Source organism: Sinocyclocheilus grahami, unplaced genomic scaffold (genome assembly GCF_001515645.1).
Source record: "Sinocyclocheilus grahami isolate Dianchi unplaced genomic scaffold, SAMN03320097.WGS_v1.1 scaffold34.1, whole genome shotgun sequence".
Classification (NCBI taxonomy): Eukaryota; Metazoa; Chordata; class Actinopteri; order Cypriniformes; family Cyprinidae; genus Sinocyclocheilus; species Sinocyclocheilus grahami.
This window is the reverse complement of record NW_015505213.1, coordinates 458,236-482,465: the sequence shown is the minus strand read 5'-3', so window position 1 is coordinate 482,465 and position 24,230 is coordinate 458,236. Positions and strand designations below refer to the sequence as shown.

The 24,230-nt window shown below is 35.8% G+C and overlaps 1 protein-coding gene across 1 annotated transcript; it reads left to right on the top strand.

Annotated features, from left to right (window-relative positions):
• Positions 1-65: 65 nt before the first annotated feature.
• LOC107581393 (myc box-dependent-interacting protein 1-like) lies at positions 66-24,195 on the top strand. Its single transcript, XM_016266952.1, has 15 exons — positions 66-478; positions 10,250-10,330; positions 10,465-10,519; positions 11,554-11,648; positions 13,151-13,186; positions 13,390-13,485; positions 17,364-17,471; positions 17,715-17,807; positions 18,935-19,020; positions 19,786-19,861; positions 19,951-20,006; positions 20,137-20,169; positions 20,731-20,794; positions 23,344-23,871; positions 24,093-24,195. Exons 1-15 carry the CDS (start codon positions 398-400, stop codon positions 24,180-24,182), a joined length of 1,578 nt encoding a protein of 525 aa, XP_016122438.1. The 5' UTR covers positions 66-397; the 3' UTR covers positions 24,183-24,195.
• Positions 24,196-24,230: the final 35 nt, after the last annotated feature.

The following is a 24,230-nucleotide window of genomic DNA, read 5'->3' as shown; positions in this document are numbered from 1 at the left end:
TCTGAGCCCACACCCGCTCCCTCTCTCACCCCTCTCTCTCTCTCTCTCTCTCTCTCTCTCTCTCTCTCTCTCTCTCTCTCGTTTTCCAGTCGCTTGTCAGCTCAGGCGAACAACGGAACCCGTTAGACCGTAAATTGTTTGACGGTTTTAAGTTTAAACTTTTTGATAGCGTAGTTTGGAAGGAGTTTAGTCCAATAATAACGCTCCGTGTCCACATTTAGGACTCTGAACTCGCGCACTGTCTCTTTAAGAGTAGCCCACCGACCTCCTGTTGATCCGACAGTATTTCCCCATTCTTTACTGTTCTTCTGTATCTCCTGCCAGTCTCTCTGCGCTTTACTTCATTCATAACGGTTTATTTATTTATTTATTCACTTTGGAAACTTGAAGCTCAAACATGGCAGAGGTAGGGAAAGGAGTCAACGCCGGGAAACTGGCCAGTAATGTACAGAAGAGGATAACCCGAGCACAAGAGAAGGTATGCGTGCTTATATCTATTCTCTTTGTATATGTAACAGTTATGTATTTTGTTGTTGTTATTTAGTTTGTACATTCAACTGCGACCTGCTGAATAGGTGTTCTAAGTGTCAAATAATCTGACTGTGTTTACTGTAGGAAGAGACTACAAATAACAGCTGAACAGCACTGAAACACTTCATATAACACACTCGCTCATGTGTTTGTCATTCTGTCTTGCGTTGAAAAGATGGATGTATTTCTCATTCCAAGAGCAAGAGAGTTCCTGTTAAAGTTATGTTTGAAACTGATGGGGTCATTTGAGATTAAGTGCATTAAAGAGCAGCTGTTAGTGACCAGAGCTCTTTTGACATTTGAGTTTTACTTGCTATTGAATCAACCATTCATTATATTATATTATATTATATAGTCGTATTGGAGACTTTGGGCTATTTGTCACACTTTTGTACTCCACTGAATATTTGCCAGGTTAAGTTTAATTTATTTTGAAAGTCAGGCACATACCTTAAAGACTTGAGTACAAAAAAAAATTAATAAATGTCATTTCCACTGTCATTTCCCAAGTAAAAATAAATAATTAAAAATACAGTTAAATTTAAAGTTCAAAATAATTGATCGTTTATGGGCATGTTTTCTTATGGGGTAAGTTGTCACATCAGGGAGCTTCTGTTGACACTGATTTGAGAACAACACCTTTTTTTAAAGGGGTCATATGATGCTACTAAAAAGAACATTATGTTGTGTATTTGGTGTAATGAAATGTATTTATGCGGTTTAAAGTAAAAAAAAACACATTATTTTCCACATACTGTACGTTATTGTTTCTCCTTTATGCCCCGCCTCGATTTTTACAAAGCTCATCGGTCTGAAAAGCGAGGTGTGCTGTGATTGGCCAGCTATCCAGTACGTTGTGATTGGCCGAATACAATATCTCTTCGGATTTGAGACTTTAGTCTTTGCAACTTTACAGATCTTCTTTATGCACCAAGAGCTTGTAACACTCCAAAGAGAAAGGAAAAATTTAAATCGCATCATATGACCCCTTTAAAATATGAAATTTAAAGTAAAAAATTAAATAAATAAATAAAGCTTTCTCTTCACTCAGTGTCTGTTTTGTGTTGTAGGCTCCACTATATGTAAACAGTAAGATTATTCTGAAACAATTCATGAAACAGACAAAATTATAAATAATTATAATATTATACACGTGACAACTTGCCCCTCGCTGACTTATTACGAAAAATGTCGTCTAAAATCTACCCTCATTATATAGTTGGCACTTGTCTGAATGTGTCAGTGTATTTTTTTTTTGTTTTTGTGGGGTTCATTTGTTTAAGGTTTAATGATTCATAAAACCCACTACTAGAGAAACCAAGCATTTGTGTCACTTTATAATTACACAACCCTTACAACAACATCCTCATGCCCCAACTAGTCTCGCTCTCTCCTGTAACATTTTGTATCACAGAAAAGCCCAGAATGTTTTATTTAAGATACACTAGGACTTAAAACAGAATGGAATCAGAGATATTCACAAACAACATATGCCCACTACAAAATGAATCCCTGGCTCTCAGGAACATATGGAGCAGTTTGGAAATGGCGATGTTGTGGCACAGTTTAAGTTTCAGGGTATGGTTGGTGCATCAACACAAACAACCCCCAGCTGAAAGCAGGAGGTACACAGGAAGTGTCATTTCCACGATAAACGCTCCAAATGACCGCTGGCCTCCCAGAACGCACAGCTGGACAGCAGAGCCTTGCACTGTGCAAAAGTGACATGCTTTTGATTTGAGTAATTTTAGGATGTAAGACCAGGGTTATAGGAACTACTTGATAAATTCAGCCAGTCTCTAGGTGTATTTTAGGGTTCTGACACGCGCACACTGTTTCAATGAGTTAATAATCTGAACTAGCACTAGAATCAGTACAGAAACATCAGAAATCAATACATTTGAGTCTTTTAGAATACTGATCATTTTTGTTTTAGGTTGTTTCATGCTAAATAGAGTTTCACACTTTTATTTCTTCATAAGAGGCTTAGACATCTTGGATAGGAGATTTCTAGGAAAGATAGTTTTATCATTTCCTATCCATATAAACCAAGCAGGCTCATTACTTTGTAATCATATAGATGTTTACAAGGAGAGTTATTTTTGGATCATTGTCTGCTTCTGTGTTTGTGTTCTTCTTCCTAGAGGCTCTTCTGTCCTGCATACTAGATTCATAGTGCCTATTTTCTGTTGCTTTGTGTGTAATTCAGGGAATTATGACTTAAATTTCGCTCTGTTCACTATGAAGAGTTAGCTAGTATCTATCTTCAGAAGACTTAATTTGGAGTATAGTGACTACTGTTTGTTATGTTGCTTTAATTATGACAGCATTTTTAATCTTTGCATGAACGATCCATTTAATACGTTTTTGGACAGATTGCTTTTGTCTGTAGGCTTTACAATGGGCCTAAATATTATTTGTCAGCAATTGTTTTAGTTGCATTTAGTGTACTTCACGGTGGCTCAAGTCCTCAGCTGTCTCTGCCTCTTCAGAGTGTGAAAAGCTGGACTAACTCTAAAAGAATCTGTATGTGTGTGTTCGTGTGTGTGTGTGTGTGTGTGTGTGTGTGTGTGTGTACACTCTTTCTAAGTGATACGCTGGCCATCAGCATGATTGCTTTGAGGTAAGGTCGCGGTCTCCTCTTCCCCCCTGAAACTCGGCCAGCTAGAGGAGAGTTAACCATGATACTCTAGTGGCAAATGGCCCACATCTCTGCACTCTCCTCTATCTTTTCTCACTCTTCGCTTCTCCCACATCCACCTGTCTGTCATTAGATGATGTTTGTCACTAATTTGGAACATCAAGGCAGGTTATTCTTGAGTCACCCATCCTTTTTTTTTTTTTTTTAGAAACATTCCAGAAGTGTCCTGTCACATAATGACCCTGGAGGACAAGAGATTGGTGCAAAGTTACAACCACCTCCTTTTCTCAGATTAGAAACCCAAAGGAAGTGTCCTCAGCCTTCCCCTGACCTCTGTTCTGATTGGGCAGGCGACCTGTCAATCAAAAGCTCAAGGATGAGCCACACCCCTCTTCCGCACTCCACCCACACACCTGTCCGTCCTCATAGAGCTATAGAGCAGTGTGTGGATTGGGCTATGAATAGCAGACAGGCTATAGCTGTGAGCTAATCCCCAGAAACCCCTTGTGCGACAAACCGTGGTGTATGTGAATGCCAGCGGCTGTGGTCTGGGGTATTTTTGGGGCTGTAACTGAACACCAGCACACATCGACCAGAAGTAAAGACCAGGGCCTTTATAAAATACAGATGAAGTGACATTTGGTTTATACTTGAGAGAATGCGGTCATAATTTCGCACAAGCACATACTACAGGCTACTGCCAAATTTCTCTCATTGTAAGCTCCTTTAACCTGTTAGTTAAGGCTCCACAGACACACTTATTAAGCCCATCCGCTTGCCACTCCCATGAGACAGCAGAAGTGTGGGTGTGTGTTTACTTTAGACAGATTTGTCCCAGAAATATAGCTCAGTCTGACAAAACCTTTCAGGGCATTTTGAAGCTAAAAATCCTTCTTTATGTAAATCAATAAAAGTCTATGTTGTTGTAGAGGAAAGAGAAAATGAATTTGCAGTTGTATGGCGTCAGATCTTCAGGGTGTATTAATATGGATAACTGCATCAATTAGTATAAACTTGCCTCTCAGTTGCTCGAGTGTTTCGCTCACACACACTTAGGAATCTTAACAGCTGCCGGACAAATGGTTGGCACTGGTTTGATCAGAGCTGTATTAATTAAACATGCTGATTCACAAATAGTTCTGCTGTAAATACAGAGAAACCCTCCACCTTCCCCAGCTCCACCTGTATAGATCTGCTACGAGGTGATTTGTGTATGCTATATGGGGTGTTATTTCATGTATGTTATATTTGCAGCAGCAATATTTCTTACATGCTCACAGCAGCATGTTGTGGATATTCCGCCAAGACCAAATACATTAACATTGTCATGTACATTACCATGCCAATCCCTCTGAGAGTTGTCATGACAGAAATGAAAATTTTGCCATCATTTACTCATGTCATTCAAAACCCGGATGACTTTTTGTCTGTGAAACACAAAAGGAGACAACTTGGAAAACGTTCCTGCTGCTCATATACAATTGAAGTATACAATGACCAGAGATTCCAAAAAGGACAAAAAAGCAGTTCATATGACTTGTGTACTATATTATTCTTCTAAAACCATACGAACAGACTGTAATTTAAGCAAATTTTAGGACACGGACACATTATGCAAGGCAGCTTCCAAATGAGGAACCATACAGGATGATAAAATTAGCAGTTTCGATTGTAAATCAGAAGAGTACAGAAGCTAGAGCAGAAGTATAACTGAACAAAAGTTGAGAAAGTCAGGATATTTTTGTATTTTTCATAGGAAATGCCTTTGTTTACGGTTATAAATTTATTAAGTGCTCTCAGAATAGAACTTCCTAAAGAATGTATCACTTGTGGTGCTTTTAAAACCGTTTGTGCTTGTGATAGGTCATTAATCAACGATTTTCATTGTGCGTCTGTTACATGACAAATGAATAAAAAACTCTGGACTCTGGAGGTGAACTAATCGTTTATGTTTCTCATAATTTATCTTTGGCTGCATTATAATGATTTCCTAATGCGCAGTATGATCAAAGAATGCACGTGGATGTGCTCAAGGAATTTGGATATTGAAAATAAATACTTTTCCTTCTCTCAAAAGTATAAATTAGTTAATTTAATTGCATGAAATTCAACGATGAAGTTGGCAGAATGATGCGATCTTCCCATCAGTGCTGCTTTTGGGTGGAGTTGCACACAACACAACTTGTATAAACAGAGCAGATTAGCTGCATAGTATCCAATTTTATCAGCACCCGTGTTTTGATTTAGGAAAGATAACAGATTCAAAAAACATGATTCAAATCATTCACTAACGACTCATCGCTAGTTCAGAATTAATATTTTTATTCAGTAAGGTTGCATTAATTGATCAAAAGAGTGACATCAAAGACATTTGTGACCCTGGACCTCAAAACCAGTCTTAAGTCGCTGGGGTATATTTGTAGCAATAGCCAACAATACATTGTATGGGTCAAAATGATACATTTTTCTTTTATGCCAAATTAAGATATTAAGTAAAGATCATGTTCCATTGAAGATATTTAGTAAATTTCCTACTGTAAATATATCAAAACTTAATTTTTGATTAGTAATATGCATTGCTAAGAACTTCATTCGGACAACTTTAAAGGCAATTTTCTCAAGATTTAGATTTTTTCTCGGCCAAATATTGTCCTATCCTAACAATACCATACATCAATGGAAAGCTTATTTATTCAGCTTTCCGATGATGTATAAATCTCAATTTCAAAAAAATTTACCCTTATGACTGGTCCAGGCTCACATTTATGTTTCTAAAGATTTCAAATAAATTCTGTTCTTTTGACATTGTATGTATCAAAGTATCCTGGAAAAATGGTTTGCCCACAAAAATATTAATCAGCACAACTGTTTTCAACACTGATAATAATAAGAAATGTTTTTGAGCAGCAAAACAGCATATTAGAATGATTTTTGAAGGATCATGTGACACTGAAGACTGGAGTAATCATCCTAAAAATTCAGCTTTGCAATCACATGATTAAATTATAGCCTATTTTACAATATTAATATAGAATTTAATAGAATATTAAAACAGATCATTTTAAATTGTATTAACATTTCACAATATTATTGTCTTAACGTGTTTTTGAAATAAATAGGGCCTTGGTGAGTATAAGAAACTTTCAAAAACATTTAAAAATCTCATCAACCCCCATTTTCGAATAGTAGCGTATTAGCATTAGCTTTCAAGACAAGAAGATACAAGACCAAATACATTAACATTGTCATGTACATTACCATGCCAATCCCTCTGAGAGTTGTCATGACAGAAATGAAAATTTTGCCATCATTTACTCATGTCATTCAAAACCCGGATGACTTTTTGTCTGTGAAACACAAAAGGAGACAACTTGGAAAACGTTCCTGCTGCTCATATACAATTGAAGTATACAATGACCAGAGATTCCAAAAAGGACAAAAAAGCAGTTCATATGACTTGTGTACTATATTATTCTTCTAAAACCATACGAACAGACTGTAATTTAAGCAAATTTTAGGACACGGACACATTATGCAAGGCAGCTTCCAAATGAGGAACCATACAGGATGATAAAATTAGCAGTTTCGATTGTAAATCAGAAGAGTACAGAAGCTAGAGCAGAAGTATAACTGAACAAAAGTTGAGAAAGTCAGGATATTTTTGTATTTTTCATAGGAAATGCCTTTGTTTACGGTTATAAATTTATTAAGTGCTCTCAGAATAGAACTTCCTAAAGAATGTATCACTTGTGGTGCTTTTAAAACCGTTTGTGCTTGTGATAGGTCATTAATCAACGATTTTCATTGTGCGTCTGTTACATGACAAATGAATAAAAAACTCTGGACTCTGGAGGTGAACTAATCGTTTATGTTTCTCATAATTTATCTTTGGCTGCATTATAATGATTTCCTAATGCGCAGTATGATCAAAGAATGCACGTGGATGTGCTCAAGGAATTTGGATATTGAAAATAAATACTTTTCCTTCTCTCAAAAGTATAAATTAGTTAATTTAATTGCATGAAATTCAACGATGAAGTTGGCAGAATGATGCGATCTTCCCATCAGTGCTGCTTTTGGGTGGAGTTGCACACAACACAACTTGTATAAACAGAGCAGATTAGCTGCATAGTATCCAATTTTATCAGCACCCGTGTTTTGATTTAGGAAAGATAACAGATTCAAAAAACATGATTCAAATCATTCACTAACGACTCATCGCTAGTTCAGAATTAATATTTTTATTCAGTAAGGTTGCATTAATTGATCAAAAGAGTGACATCAAAGACATTTGTGACCCTGGACCTCAAAACCAGTCTTAAGTCGCTGGGGTATATTTGTAGCAATAGCCAACAATACATTGTATGGGTCAAAATGATACATTTTTCTTTTATGCCAAATTAAGATATTAAGTAAAGATCATGTTCCATTGAAGATATTTAGTAAATTTCCTACTGTAAATATATCAAAACTTAATTTTTGATTAGTAATATGCATTGCTAAGAACTTCATTCGGACAACTTTAAAGGCAATTTTCTCAAGATTTAGATTTTTTCTCGGCCAAATATTGTCCTATCCTAACAATACCATACATCAATGGAAAGCTTATTTATTCAGCTTTCCGATGATGTATAAATCTCAATTTCAAAAAAATTTACCCTTATGACTGGTCCAGGCTCACATTTATGTTTCTAAAGATTTCAAATAAATTCTGTTCTTTTGACATTGTATGTATCAAAGTATCCTGGAAAAATGGTTTGCCCACAAAAATATTAATCAGCACAACTGTTTTCAACACTGATAATAATAAGAAATGTTTTTGAGCAGCAAAACAGCATATTAGAATGATTTTTGAAGGATCATGTGACACTGAAGACTGGAGTAATCATCCTAAAAATTCAGCTTTGCAATCACATGATTAAATTATAGCCTATTTTACAATATTAATATAGAATTTAATAGAATATTAAAACAGATCATTTTAAATTGTATTAACATTTCACAATATTATTGTCTTAACGTGTTTTTGAAATAAATAGGGCCTTGGTGAGTATAAGAAACTTTCAAAAACATTTAAAAATCTCATCAACCCCCATTTTCGAATAGTAGCGTATTAGCATTAGCTTTCAAGACAAGAAGATACAGACCAAATAACTGATATACTAGCCAGCCTGATTAATTGAATAATCTTTTTTTTTTTATTGACCAATAACTATGTCTGCTTGACTCATAAACAAAACTCAGTATTAACAAAATTTACTGACAGTCATATTAGTGGATATTGCTCTATTTCAGAAAATTGAAAGTGAATTTTGAGCAAGTAGTGAGTGACACAAATCATCTTCTATCTTATAAATTCTGTATTATTTTATCATACCGTTCACCAACCACTTGCTCTCTAGATATCTCGTCAGCAATTGAAAAATCCATGCCGTTCGACCACTAGCTCAGTGAGTACAGTCATATCCAGTGTTCCTGGAAGACCTCTGAGTCAGAGAGAATGCCTTCATCCCAGATCTGCTCTACTGCACAGGGAGCACAGGTCATCATGACACAGATGCAGGCCGCTGTATTTTAAGATGTCAGGGGGCTCGAGGGAGGGGTCCTGCTGCAATGCATTCAGGATCAGCTTTCAAACACTCCCTGCACAGTAATACACATTCATACATTCTTCAAGAAGAGCACAGCTGACACGGCCTTTATTAATATAGGCCAAGAGAAAGCCAGTGGGAGATTAGAGGTTACTGTGATTTCCCCTCGAGCTTTATTGGATTCTTTTGCTCTGCTAGACAAGGAACTTCTCTGGAACTTACTGTATTTTTCTGTCAGGCTGACGGAGACCAATCTCTTTGGGTCACAAATGGCATGGCATGTTTAATATGCCGACAGGAGTTGATATGGGGGAGCAGAAGGAAAAGGAAATGACCTCTGAATAAATAGAACCGGATTCAAGCACTACCTCATACATGCTGGACAGGAAATAGGGCAATCTGAACTAAAGGAAATGTGCATAGTTAAATCTGCTAGGAAATAGTTATGTCTTGTATAATGGAAACATCGTATGGAATAAAAGGACATTGTGCTTTGAACTGTTGGCAGGTGTTTGTATGTGTGCATGGCACAATGACACACTCTCAGGAACTCATTGGGAGCCTTCTTGAATAAGTTTCATTTTTTATGAACAGTAACTGTATGTCAGCGTTCTTCATAGGGAAGAGGAACATGGAACTGATACTGAAAGCATCATTTGTGGTGGCCGGGGATCTAAGACCCTGTTTCTTGCCACCCTTTTAAGACACACATACACATCTGCACTCTTAAGACTGTGCTTTTCATTTGTTTAAAAGGAAAAATGCATTACAAATCGTAAATCAGATGAATTAATCAAAAAGTCTATGTCCTGCAAAATGTTCGACAGCTGCTGAAGAAGTTATTAAAGCAGTAATGTCATGCCGATGATTTTATCACAATTATATGTAATTGGATTTCATATTTGAAATCACCAGAGAAATCTGACAACAACAGTATCATAAATGTTGTTTCTTTTGCTCAAATAGCGTTATAAAAAGCCATTTTTCAGGCTAGATCAGCCAGTGCGCATGTGCAGTCCTAAGCGCACGTCTCAGAACGCCGACTGTTTCTATAGCAACAGGGACTTCTAACGGCAGCTGCAGTGACTCGCTGACTTTACCGATTAGCGATTGGCTCTTTCATTCAGAAGGCGGGGCTTCCTGCTGCATTTCCCCCCATTCAAAACTATACGAGTGACGCGTCTTAAACCAGTCTTTTCACAAAAATACATTATACTTTCTACTCACCATTATCCATAGTTCTTCATTTGTTGTTTCTTTACATGAATTCAAATTACGTATAATGTGATTTTTTTTTAGCGCTTTCATTTACAAAGAAAAACCACTTGTTACATTTGGTGTTGTTAGATTATGATATTTATAAATTCTCGCCTTGGTCCCCACAAACACAAAGCCTGGCCTGCAAACCAGTAAAGCAGAAGTTGTGGACCATATGTGTTTGTATGTGTATGTATGATGTTGCCTGTTTTGCGTTGCTCTATGATAGGTGTTGCAGAAGTTGGGAAAGGCGGATGAAACAAAAGACACAGCATTTGAGGAGGAAGTGGCCAAATTCAACAAGCAGCTGGTAAGAGCCTTAAACCTTCACCATCTCTGACCCCCCTCCTTAATATACTCCTTGCCTTGACATTTGACCTCTAACCCTCATCGTAGTTCTTAAATATCTAGTGGTGGTTTCTTCTCTCTGGTCTATATCTGCAGGCTGATGGCACCAAATTGCAGAAAGACTTGAAGGCATATATGGCGGCAGTGAAAAGTAAGACTCTAATTGTGTGTCTGTGTATACATTTTAATAAAAGAGATCAGCGAGAGTTTAATTAACATTCAATTATCATTTACTCACCCTCATGTTTGTTCCAAACCTGTATGACTTTCATTCCACTGTGGAACCCAAAAGAATATATTTTGGTAACCATTGACTTTCTTTGAAAGTCATTGAATATATTTTTTATGTTCCATAGAAGAAAGAAAGTCATAACATTTTTGTTACACGACTTGAAGGTGAGTAAATTATGACATAGTTTTCTTTTTTTTGGTGGGGTTGGGGTGAGCTATGCTTTTAATGCCTTTGTAGTGGCATGTGACATAATTTAGAGAAAGCTAATCTAGTCAATTTGAAAGAAAACGCAAACACAATCATGACGCATCTGTTCAGTATGGTCATTTGGCAAAAGTAGAACCAAATGTGCAATCACTCTATCATGCTCCTTTGTATTTAAATGCAGCCTTCTCTCAGATAAAATACAGGAGCTTCTCTAAAAGCAAAACAGAAGATTGTGACTGAACATACTCAGTCCTGCGTCTATAGCTGTACCTGCCTCCATCTGTAACAGATAAGGGAGTCACAAATTCTTTCTAGGTTGTAAACATGTGGAAAGTGTTTTCAGGTCTGGCCATACTGGTTTGCTCTTAAAGTGATAGTTCACCTAAAAATTAAACACTGTCATCATTTACTCACCCCATGTTTTTTGTTCTTCCTTGTAACATGTAAGTTTGACCAAATGTTAGTGCCAAATCTTTAAGGCAGCATTTTCATTTACGGATGAACTACCACTTTAACCACTGGTGAGTGGTAGTACATTAAAGAAATGTAAAGTAAGCAGATAGCCTTCTTCCTTTTACATCAGACTCTAGTGTGCTGTCCTAATGCACAACCCCATCACCTCAGCTTCCTCCTCTGTGCCCACAGCAGTTCTCACTTCTCTGAAAGATGTGTGTTTGGTTGAGTGATTGAGCAGTCATCTGTGTCAATGACTGTCTCTTAGCTGATCCGTTTTTTGTTTTCCGCAGCCATGCACGATTGTTCGAAGCATCTGCAGGACTGTCTGGCAGAAATGTATGACCCTGAGTGGTTTGGCAAAGAGGAGGTGGACTCCATCGCAGAGGTGTGTAAGGATGTCACTGGCAGAGCAAAACACTCTGTCTGGATTGTGTGACATTAGTGTTTTCAGTGTGAAAAATCTCATAGGAAAATAAAATCTCTTTAATATGTCAGTTGTTTCTTGATTCTCACATACTGTGCAAAAGGGCCACAGTAACCTTAAATTTGTCTTCAGAAGAGCCAGAGGAAAATATTAATGATCATAGGAGACTGGATTCAATTTAATCAAGTCTCATACTTATCCCAGATGTGCTAAGATACCAAATAATATTTTTGAGAGAAAAGAATTATCACATTTTACACAAATATATCAAGCAGCAAAACTGTTTCCAACATTGATAAAAATAAAATAATTATTGAGCAGCAAATCAGCATATTAGAATGATTTCTGAAGGATCATGTGACACTGAAGCCTGGAGTAATGATGCTGAAAATTCAGCTTTGCATCACAGGATTAAATTACATTTTAAAATGTATTCAAATATAAAACAGGTATTTTAAATTCTAATAATATTTCACAATATTATAGTTTTTAATGTATTTTGGATCAGATAAATCAGCCTTGGTGAACATAAGAGATTTCAAAAACATTTTTACAAATCTTACAGCAGTGTATATTTTAATTCTAAATTAGAATTAAAAAAAAAATAAATCCCAAAAATGAAAATATTCTAAAAATGTAGTCACCTTCAGGGCGTCTTAAGATGTAAAGGATTTTCTTCAGACTCAAACAGCTGATAAAAACAAAACAAAAGTGTGGATTTAAATAAAATAATTATTGAGCAGCAAATCAGCATATTAGAATGATTTCTGAAGGATCATGTGACACTGAAGCCTGGAGTAATGATGCTGAAAATTCAGCTTTGCATCACAGGATTAAATTACATTTTAAAATGTATTCAAATATAAAACAGGTATTTTAAATTCTAATAATATTTCACAATATTATAGTTTTTAATGTATTTTGGATCAGATAAATCAGCCTTGGTGAACATAAGAGATTTCAAAAACATTTTTACAAATCTTACAGCAGTGTATATTTTAATTCTAAATTAGAATTTAAAAAAAATAAATCCCAAAAATGAAAATATTCTAAAAATGTAGTCACCTTCAGGGCGTCTTAAGATGTAAAGGATTTTCTTCAGACTCAAACAGCTGATAAAAACAAAACAAAAGTGTGGATTTTTTTTTGATCAGCTGTTTGGACTCTCATTCTGACGGCACCCATTCACTGCAGAGCATCCACTGGTGCAAAAATTATGTTATGCTAAATTTTACATTTTACTCATCTACATCTTGGATGACCTGAAGGTGAGTAAATTCAGCAAAAAAAAAAAAAAACCTGCAAATTTCCATTTTGGGTGAACTTTAAGACTGTATGCAAGTGAAGGATCGCTGCTGTCCATTCTGATGTTTAAATCTCGGTTGACTTATTAATCTGCAAATTGATTGTGTTTTCTACATTTCTTTGATTTCTTCCACTCACCCATCCCTCTGTGAGTAAAGGAGATGATAGAGAAAGAAATGGATAATAATCTGGAGGTAAACATGACGGTCTAGTCTAGAGCTGGTGCTGGTGATGCTAGAGTAGTGCCACTGCAGTGAACTCTATTTTAGAATAGTTCTGTACACATATATTTAGACTTTTGTCATCAGTGGTTTGTCAGTGTGTGTGTGTGTGTGTGTGAGAGAGAGCGTGAGAGTATGTGTCTTGCTGTATGTGTCTGATCACATTTGTTTTACAGGACACTGACCTCCTGTGGCAAGATTTCCACCAGAAGCTTGTGGACGATGCCCTCATTTCCATGGACACATATTTGGCTCAATTTCCAGACATAAAGGTTTGTTTTTGCTTTAATAAGTGGTAGATGTAAGCATTTCAACATTTACAGGAACTAGTCAGTGATTTTATTGCTGTCCAAATTCAGAATGTCTGTTTTTTTTCACCCGCGTAAAAATTCCCAGCTAAATTACCTACTGTTTTTTGACAAACACCAAGGTTGTGTGGTAATTTAATTGCTGTGTGAATCCACATCTCTGAGTTTATAAGAAGGGATCAATCGAAAAGTGGTTTTGTAAATGTCTTTTGATCGCTGCTAAGCACCGTACAGTAATGGTTGTGCTTTGTGATAATGTGCACGCATTTTAAATATGGACACTTTTATGTTTACAAGGATTTTATTTAATCACAGTTCCACTACAATGAATAGGAGCTGTTAAGAAAAGAAAATCATGTATCATTTTTGAAATGGGTCATTATTAGGGATGCACCAATAGGATTTATTTTTTGGCTGACACCGATTTGAACAAACAACTATTGGCCGATTGGTAAATATGAGTTTGCTTTAACTGATTTTTGCTAATTTCCACATTTTTAAAATAACATCAATTTGAGAGATAAAATGCAAGACTGAAAGCCATTTAATCTATAGTGCATTGATTATCCTATTTTTAAAATACTTAAAAATTATTTAAATAATAAAATAAATTATTGTCCTGTCATTAAATTAAATATGAGCAATCCAATCAATAACAGACATTTTGTTAATAGCTGACAATCATTTGACTGACAACATAAACAGCTCAACTGTAGCATCATGATGTAAATCACCATACGAATTCATGACTTTTATCAACGATGTTCCATGCAAATTAATTTTTGCAGACGTCCCCATGAGAAACAATTATTGCTTAAATAGGGCTTTACACGGAAGTAGGGTTCTGGCCATATCTAGACACCAGCATGCAGATGCATTACATAGCAACACTCACAACCTTATAACAACACCCTGGGAACCATTTAAAGCCATTGTCTATTTACAGTAGTTAGTTACTGCTGTGTAAGATGGACTTGTGACTCTCTGACTCCCTCTGCAGACTCGCATCGCTAAGCGCGAAAGGAAGCTGGTAGATTTTGACAGTCTGAAGGTGAGTAAATTCAGAAAAAAAAAAAAAAAACCTGCAAATTTCCATTTTGGGTGAACTTTAAGACTGTATGCAAGTGAAGGATCGCTGCTGTCCATTCTGATGTTTAAATCTCGGTTGACTTATTAATCTGCAAATTGATTGTGTTTTCTACATTTCTTTGATTTCTTCCACTCACCCATCCCTCCGAAAGGTGAGTAAATTCAGCAAAAAAAAAAAAAAACCTGCAAATTTCCATTTTGGGTGAACTTTAAGACTGTATGCAAGTGAAGGATCGCTGCTGTCCATTCTGATGTTTAAATCTCGGTTGACTTATTAATCTGCAAATTGATTGTGTTTTCTACATTTCTTTGATTTCTTCCACTCACCCATCCCTCCGTGAGTAAAGGAGATGATAGAGAAAGAAATGGATAATAATCTGGAGGTAAACATGACGGTCTAGTCTAGAGCTGGTGCTGGTGATGCTAGAGTAGTGCCACTGCAGTGAACTCTATTTTAGAATAGTTCTGTACACATATATTTAGACTTTTGTCATCAGTGGTTTGTCAGTGTGTGTGTGTGTGTGTGTGAGAGAGAGAGCGTGAGAGTATGTGTCTTGCTGTATGTGTCTGATCACATTTGTTTTACAGGACACTGACCTCCTGTGGCAAGATTTCCACCAGAAGCTTGTGGACGATGCCCTCATTTCCATGGACACATATTTGGCTCAATTTCCAGACATAAAGGTTTGTTTTTGCTTTAATAAGTGGTAGATGTAAGCATTTCAACATTTACAGGAACTAGTCAGTGATTTTATTGCTGTCCAAATTCAGAATGTCTGTTTTTTTTCACCCGCGTAAAAATTCCCAGCTAAATTACCTACTGTTTTTTGACAAACACCAAGGTTGTGTGGTAATTTAATTGCTGTGTGAATCCACATCTCTGAGTTTATAAGAAGGGATCAATCGAAAAGTGGTTTTGTAAATGTCTTTTGATCGCTGCTAAGCACCGTACAGTAATGGTTGTGCTTTGTGATAATGTGCACGCATTTTAAATATGGACACTTTTATGTTTACAAGGATTTTATTTAATCACAGTTCCACTACAATGAATAGGAGCTGTTAAGAAAAGAAAATCATGTATCATTTTTGAAATGGGTCATTATTAGGGATGCACCAATAGGATTTATTTTTTGGCTGACACCGATTTGAACAAACAACTATTGGCCGATTGGTAAATATGAGGAAGGTGAGTAAATTCAGCAAAAAAAAAAAAAACCTGCAAATTTCCATTTTGGGTGAACTTTAAGACTGTATGCAAGTGAAGGATCGCTGCTGTCCATTCTGATGTTTAAATCTCGGTTGACTTATTAATCTGCAAATTGATTGTGTTTTCTACATTTCTTTGATTTCTTCCACTCACCCATCCCTCTGTGAGTAAAGGAGATGATAGAGAAAGAAATGGATAATAATCTGGAGGTAAACATGACGGTCTAGTCTAGAGCTGGTGCTGGTGATGCTAGAGTAGTGCCACTGCAGTGAACTCTATTTTAGAATAGTTCTGTACACATATATTTAGACTTTTGTCATCAGTGGTTTGTCAGTGTGTGTGTGTGTGTGTGTGAGAGAGAGAGCGTGAGAGTATGTGTCTTGCTGTATGTGTCTGATCACATTTGTTTTACAGGACACTGACCTCCTGTGGCAAGATTTCCACCAGAAGCTTGTGGACGATGCCCTCATTTCCATGGACACATATTTGGCTCAATTTCCAGACATAAAGGTTTGTTTTTGCTTTAATAAGTGGTAGATGTAAGCATTTCAACATTTACAGGAACTAGTCAGTGATTTTATTGCTGTCCAAATTCAGAATGTCTGTTTTTTTTCACCCGCGTAAAAATTCCCAGCTAAATTACCTACTGTTTTTTGACAAACACCAAGGTTGTGTGGTAATTTAATTGCTGTGTGAATCCACATCTCTGAGTTTATAAGAAGGGATCAATCGAAAAGTGGTTTTGTAAATGTCTTTTGATCGCTGCTAAGCACCGTACAGTAATGGTTGTGCTTTGTGATAATGTGCACGCATTTTAAATATGGACACTTTTATGTTTACAAGGATTTTATTTAATCACAGTTCCACTACAATGAATAGGAGCTGTTAAGAAAAGAAAATCATGTATCATTTTTGAAATGGGTCATTATTAGGGATGCACCAATAGGATTTATTTTTTGGCTGACACCGATTTGAACAAACAACTATTGGCCGATTGGTAAATATGAGTTTGCTTTAACTGATTTTTGCTCATTTCCACATTTTTAAAATAACATAAATTTGAGAGATAAAATGCAAGACTGAAAGCCATTTAATCTATAGTGCATTGATTATCCTATTTTTAAAATACTTAAAAATTATTTAAATAATAAAATAAATTATTGTCCTGTCATTAAATTAAATATGAGCAATCCAATCAATAACAGACATTTTGTTAATAGCTGACAATCATTTGACTGACAACATAAACAGCTCAACTGTAGCATCATGATGTAAATCACCATACGAATTCATGACTTTTATCAACGATGTTCCATGCAAATTAATTTTTGCAGACGTCCCCATGAGAAACAATTATTGCTTAAATAGGGCTTTACACGGAAGTAGGGTTCTGGCCATATCTAGACACCAGCATGCAGATGCATTACATAGCAACACTCACAACCTTATAACAACACCCTGGGAACCATTTAAAGCCATTGTCTATTTACAGTAGTTAGTTACTGCTGTGTAAGATGGACTTGTGACTCTCTGACTCCCTCTGCAGACTCGCATCGCTAAGCGCGAAAGGAAGCTGGTAGATTTTGACAGTGCCAGACATCATTTTGCCTCTATACAGAAAAGCAAGAAAAAGGATGAGGCCAAAATTGCCAAGGTACCGGATGCTCGTTCCAGCTTGTTAATGTATGCTGTACTGTCTGGCTTTTTGTCCTTAAACCTTGTTAACTAACCAGCTTATTGCTATAACAATACGTAATTCATGTATTGCAGTCAATTTATATGCTTGAGTTAGTGTATGTGTGCATTTGCACAAGCTGTTATTTTGCTTGATGAGATTTGTGTGAGCTAACATCAGCACTTGAGTGTGTTTGTTGCTGTCTCTTTGCTGCACGTCTAGCCTCTGGCTCTGGTGGAGAAGGCTGCTCCCGGCTGGGCTCAGGGAATAATCACAGCACACCAAATCGCTCAAACTAACCTCTCGAGAAGCCAGGTGACTCATCTGTCACTCAGCCTGTAAACCCTCCCTTAATCTGCATAACTCCACCCACCTACTCACAGTCCGCACCCACTCACAGTGTGGCTTCCTCATGTAGCATCTGTGTTCCTCAGGTGTATTTACTTCATGCTTTTGTATGTATGACATAAAAATGAATGTTTGTTTAAAAGAATACTGTCCAAAAGTTTGGGGTCAGTAAGATGTTTTAGTGTTTTTGAAATAAGTCTCTTCATTGCTGCATTTATTTTATACTGAGTATAATTGTGAACTATTATTACAATTTTAAATAACCATTTTCTATTTGAATATATTTACATTTTTTTCTTGTGATGCATCATTACTCCAGTCTTCAGTGTCACATGATCCTTCAGAAATCAACCTAATATGCTGTTTGCTGCTCAAGAATCATTTCTTACTATTGTTAATGTTGAAGACCGTTTTTCTGATCAATATTTTTGTGGAAACTGTGATTTTGTTTCAGGATTCTTTGATGAATAGAATGTTTAAAGCAACAGCATTTATTTTGCAGTCTTCACTTTCACTTCAAATCAATTTAATGAATCTTAGCTGAATAAAATTATGACCCTAAACTTTTAAACAGTAGTATAGTTCTCTAAAAAAAATTTTTTTTTTTTAATTCTTTATGTATTTTACTCACCTACAATTTACCTACACCTATAATAAGCAACTCTACAGAAGACAACAGTGTCATTATTTAAAGGACGTTGGCTATAGCACACAAGTCATGTGAAGTGCTTTTATGGTATTTTTGGTGCTTTTTTGGAGCTTGATAGCCCTGCTAACTATTTCATTTCTTTTTTTTAGATACAATATTTCATTTACATTTTCATTGTATGGAGAAACATTCTGTAGAGTTGATTGTTTTGTGTTATACAAAATAAAGTAATACAGTTTGAAATGACATGTGGTGAGTAAATGTTTTATGTTTGTTTTAAATGCTTTCTGCAGATTCCAGTAGAAAGGAATCAGATCACAGGGTCCATTTGTCCACCGTCTATTCATGCAGAGTTGAACGCATAATTCTTTGTATATGTATTTTCATAAATTATCGTGTGTTTAGCCTAATGACCATGTGTGTTGATGTGTTTGTGTGTGTTTAGGCTGAGGAAGAGTTGGGCAGAGCTCAGAAGGTATTTGAGGAGATCAATTATGATCTCCAGGAGGAACTTCCCACCCTGTGGGACAGGTAATAACCAGCTATTCATCCTGCCATGATCTCTCTTATTCGTCTTAAAGGAATAGTTCACCTAAAAATGAATAACCATCGCATTGTTCTAAACTTTATGTGCTGCTGTTATTTTTTTTTCTGTGGAACACAAAAGGATAATTTTGTAATATTTTCACACATCTCTTTTCCATATAATAACAATTCGAAGCGATCACATCTGACAAGCTACAAAAAGGACAAAAATGCAATATAAAAGCCATACAATATCTACAACAGAGAGAAAGACTTACATTTTTGTCCGAAATTTCTGTTCCTCACACAAAGCTACCTTTGTTTGATTAAAAAGAGTAAAAAACGTAATAATGTGAAATATTTGAACTGTTTTGTAATTTTTTTTACATTTACATTAAAGTCTTTACTGTCGCGTTTTTATTTAATGCATTCTTGCTAATTAAAAGTGTACTTTTTTTCAAAAAATAGGGTGTTATTGACCCTAAACTGTTGACCCGTATGGCTTAAGACATGCAATATATATAACATGAGTCCTGTTTTTATGATACTTTTACATTGTTATTTGAGTTTGAGAGATCATAATGAACTGTCTTTATATGAAAAGCGGTACAAATATTCTTCTTTTGTGTTCCACAGAAAAAAACAGCTGCATGATTTGAATAACATCATGACAAGTACATAACAGAATATACATTTTTTGGTGAGCTAAAACATTTTTTTCCCCTTTAAATGAACTGATGTTGACTTGTCGTTTTCTCTTTCTCCCTGCAGTCGTGTTGGCTTGTATGTTAACACATTCCAGAGCGTTGCCGGCCTGGAGGAAAAATTTCACAGGGACATGGGCAAAGTGAGCCAATAATAAGAGACTTATTAACAAGGGATAAATGAGATTATTGTTGTTAGTTACCAGGGTATGTTGCACTCTCTCACACACAGCTCAACCAGAATCTGAGTGATATTATGACCAAACTGGATGAGCAGCGTCTAACCAAGTGAGTGCTTTTATCTTGGGATATTTCCTGTCTGTATAGACACTTCTGGTTTCCTATAGTTTAGCACACAGATGTGCGAGTTCTTGTTTTCCTTGTATTTTAAACCAACGCTCCCCCAAATAATCCACAGAAAAAGTGTCACGACAGCAAGCACTGGGAAGAGGTAACAGCTCCTATGTTTTATGTGTGTGTTTATGCAACATTAATTGCATTAAAGATTATTCAACAAGGTTATTTACACCATGCTCTCTCGTCTCATATAATATCTCGTTTTGGTGTGTAGATCTTTTTAATGACTTCAGAAATTCAGCTGTTTTATTTTTTACATGGAAGAAAAAACAATGTTTTGGCTCTCAGGCTTTCCTCTGAAGAAATGTCTGAGAAACATTTGTTTTGTTGAGAAGCGTATGTTTTTCCTCCATTTGTAAAATAAAACAGAAAATTAAATTTTTGGTGCAAATCACAGCTGAATTATTAAAAATGCAATAACACTTGTTTGTTATTGAAAATTACTGCTTGCACGGGGCCGTGTGTACATGCTGACACAAAAAATAGAACTGCATGTCTGGAATGTCTTTGAAATGCAGTAATTGTGCATGGTAGTGATTTAAACCAATCTGCCTGCAGTATTAACACTGATCTCTGCTGCCACTTAGTGATCTATTTCAGTCAAGACACTCATGAAGGTGTGGTATTTATTTACCAGTGTGTGTTTTTCATGCAGTGAAGAAGCAGCCAATCACAACCTCTCAGAGTCTGGGTCAGACGCCCCTAAATCACCAGCAAAGGTACTGTGAGAGAGCTGATGTTTTTATGTGCTCTATGTTATGGTTATGTATTTGTGTTTTGTTTGTTTATAATGTCTTACAGTATGTATGAAACTAAAGAAGCAGAAATAAAACCAAGCCCTTTTTTATACATTTATACATTGCAATGGGGTTTAAATACATTTTTAAATAAGTGATGAATCTCCTGATAGGAGAGAATGCTGATTTTTTTTCTCCTAAAAAAACTGGACATAACCATGTGAATACGTAAACGTTTTCTATAAGTGGCAGTGTTAGATCAGTATTTATAATTAACCTTACAACAGTGTCATTCTAGAGTTATTTATATACTATTATAGTATTTATTCATATTTTTAAATTTTAGTTTAAGTTTTAGGAATTTTGTTATGTTCTTTTGTCATTTTCATTCTTTTTAATAGTTCTATTTAGCTTTCATTTCTTTTTAATTCTGTTTTAGCTTTAGTTCCAGAGCTCAAACATATTTTGTTTCATTGTCAATACATTTATAAAAATATACATTATTTTATTTCAGCTTTTTGTTATTTGAGCTATTTACTTTTATATACTATTATAGTATTTATTAATATTCAAAGAATTATTTTGCTTTCATTTATTTGTTTAGTTACGCTTTTCATCTAATATTATTATATTATATTACATTATTTTAGTAGTTTTAGTTAACAAATAACAACACTGCCTTATAATCGAGTCGTAGATAATTAGGTAAACATGAGTGTGTTTAAGCAAACGTAAAGCATGTTACACACATAAAAACTAACAATAAGCGGTTGTGATTTGGTGTTTTAACCCTCAGTGTGTTATCTCTGTTTGACACATTTTACCATGATTATACTCACTCCACTGAATTCCATCGATTTTCCCCTAAAATCTCAGCAAAAATGCAGTCTATAGATTCTGTCTGGGCTTATTCATTGAGAATATTACTGAATATTAATTTTCTTCTTACTCCTGTACATGTTGTTCCAGTATCAACTTCACCTTTAACAAATGCTTTCCTCTCATGTTTGCTGTAATAAAAAGCTCTGAACACTATTATGAGCATAAGCTCCTGTCAGTGGGGTTTATGAGAGCTCTCTTCCTACTATTGTCATAGTGATTATTCGTACTTTGCATTCTTATTATGGGCCTCATTTATCTCACGCTTTCATTTTGTGCTGCCTCATGGAAGGAGGCTTCATTGGATGTAAGAAGACCTTGTGCTGTGCTGGCACTCTTGTGATGGATCAGATCTCTCTTGACATAATCTTTGTGATTCTTGTGGTCTAATTGATTATGGCAGTGGGTTGCACTCAAAGAGCCAGAAATAACCATTTGATGGGGCTTTTGATGAAATTCTTATACAGTCTTTGAATTGACAAATTAGAAAGAAAAGCTCACACAAACAAACAGATGTTCAGCAAAGTTAAGCCGCATCCAGTAGTTTTAATAGTCACAGTATGTCTCATGTTCAGCCAGGTCAGGTCAGTTGATTTCTGAGCTGAAAACAGACATCCATTACAGACACAAGAACAAAAAAAAATAGTTAGATCTTAATATAGACAAGAAAAAATACTATGCACAGTTTGCTTTGCTCAGGGGTTTACATGCACCTCTATTTAGGTTTGTGTGTGTGTGTGTGTGAATCTTGCTATCTGGTGAATTAATTAATAACAGATTTCACTCGCTTTTCGCCCATATATTTGGACTTACAAGATTTATACTGTAAAAAAATTTAATTAATTAAATTAAATAAATAATGTATTGTAATTGTCAGGGTCTTAAACCTAAGTAAAAATACAAATATAAATTCAGATGAAAAGTCTAAATTTATTTCAGTTAGTTGCAAGGCAACATTTCTCATTTTTGTTTAGTTAAAGTTGAAATGGTAAAACTGGAAATGAAGTAAAAACTAAAACTGAAATAAAAATAAATGAAACCTAAATAGTAATAAATGAAATAAACAAAAATTAATAAAAATGACATAACAAAATCACTAAAAATGTAATTAAAATTGAAAGTCTAAAAATAAAAGCTAATTCAAAATATTAATAAAAAACTACAAATAATACTAAAATAACCATTTGGGGAGTTTAGAATGAACAGTAATTCACCTTCATTTTAGGGCAGCAAGATTATGGCAAAGATCATAATTGTCGATTATTCCCTTGAAATTGTAATTGCGATTATTAATTACGATTATCAAAATTTACATTGAATGATGTTTATACCATTGTTTGAAGCAACTGCATGCCATATTTTTATATGAAAATAAATAAGCTGAAAACACTCAAACTGAAAAACTTGTATTGCTTTTCTGTAGCATTAAGGCTCAAATGTCAACTGTACATTGGATTGGTTTCTTCTTTAAATAATAATAAAAAAGTAAAAATATGCATGGTAGCCTATTATAATGTTATACTAACACTAAAATTAAAACAGTGGAAAACCCCTTAAGATGACCTGCAGAAAGAAAATAACACATCTTAAGCACTCAGAATAACATAAGTGGACTTTGAACAATTACGTAATTGTGGCATCCGTAATTGTAATCGCGATTAGAAATTCGATTAAGTGTGCAGCCCTGCTTCATTTATTCCCTTTTTCTTGCTAATTATTTGCGCCTTTTGCCATATTGCCTGGCCTTTTCTCCCACCATCTATTTTACCTCCCAAAATCCAACAAACAATCCTGGCGACCCTTCCTCCCCATCCCAGCCTGATCAGACCCCTGCTGCAGACCCCTCCCAGCAGTGGGAATCGGATGAAGAAGCTGCCACTCAGATTTACGGCCAGCAGCCGTATGAGGCTCCTCAGTGGGAGGATGAGGTCGCTCCAGCCGTACAGCCGTATGAAGCTCCCTGCTGGGATGAGCAGGAAAGCGTGTCTGCGCAGTCAGGCTGGAGCAGTGAAACAGCTGCTCCTGCACAGCCAGACTGGGACGACGATGGTGCAGTGCACTGGGGCGAGGAAGGGTCCCAGGTAGGGCAAATGCAAGACACAGATACAAACTGGGGCAGTGGTGCGGCTCAGGCTTGGGAGGCGGAGTCAGAGCCGCCTCAGTGGGAGGAGCTTCAAAGTGTAAGAGGAACCAGATTAATCGTGGTTGTATTGTGGAGTAATGTCATAGAGTTAGGATGGCTCAGAAGTAGATCATGTTGTTTGGTGGTTTGTGGCAGGTTTCCACTGTGGTCATGTTAAATGTCCGTTTTTGTGTACATTTCTATATATAGCAGGTTTGTTTTATTCTGTTGAGTTGCTCAGGTGTAATTAAGGTGTTTCTCTTTATTCTTTGTATTTAGAATGAAGCACCAACAGTGACAAATGGCTCATCAGATGCAGAGCTTCCTCCATCTGTTCTCTATAAGGTGAGATGCACTGAAAACCCATGATCCCATAGGTTTACAATGGTAGTATTTATTATATTATATTATTATACA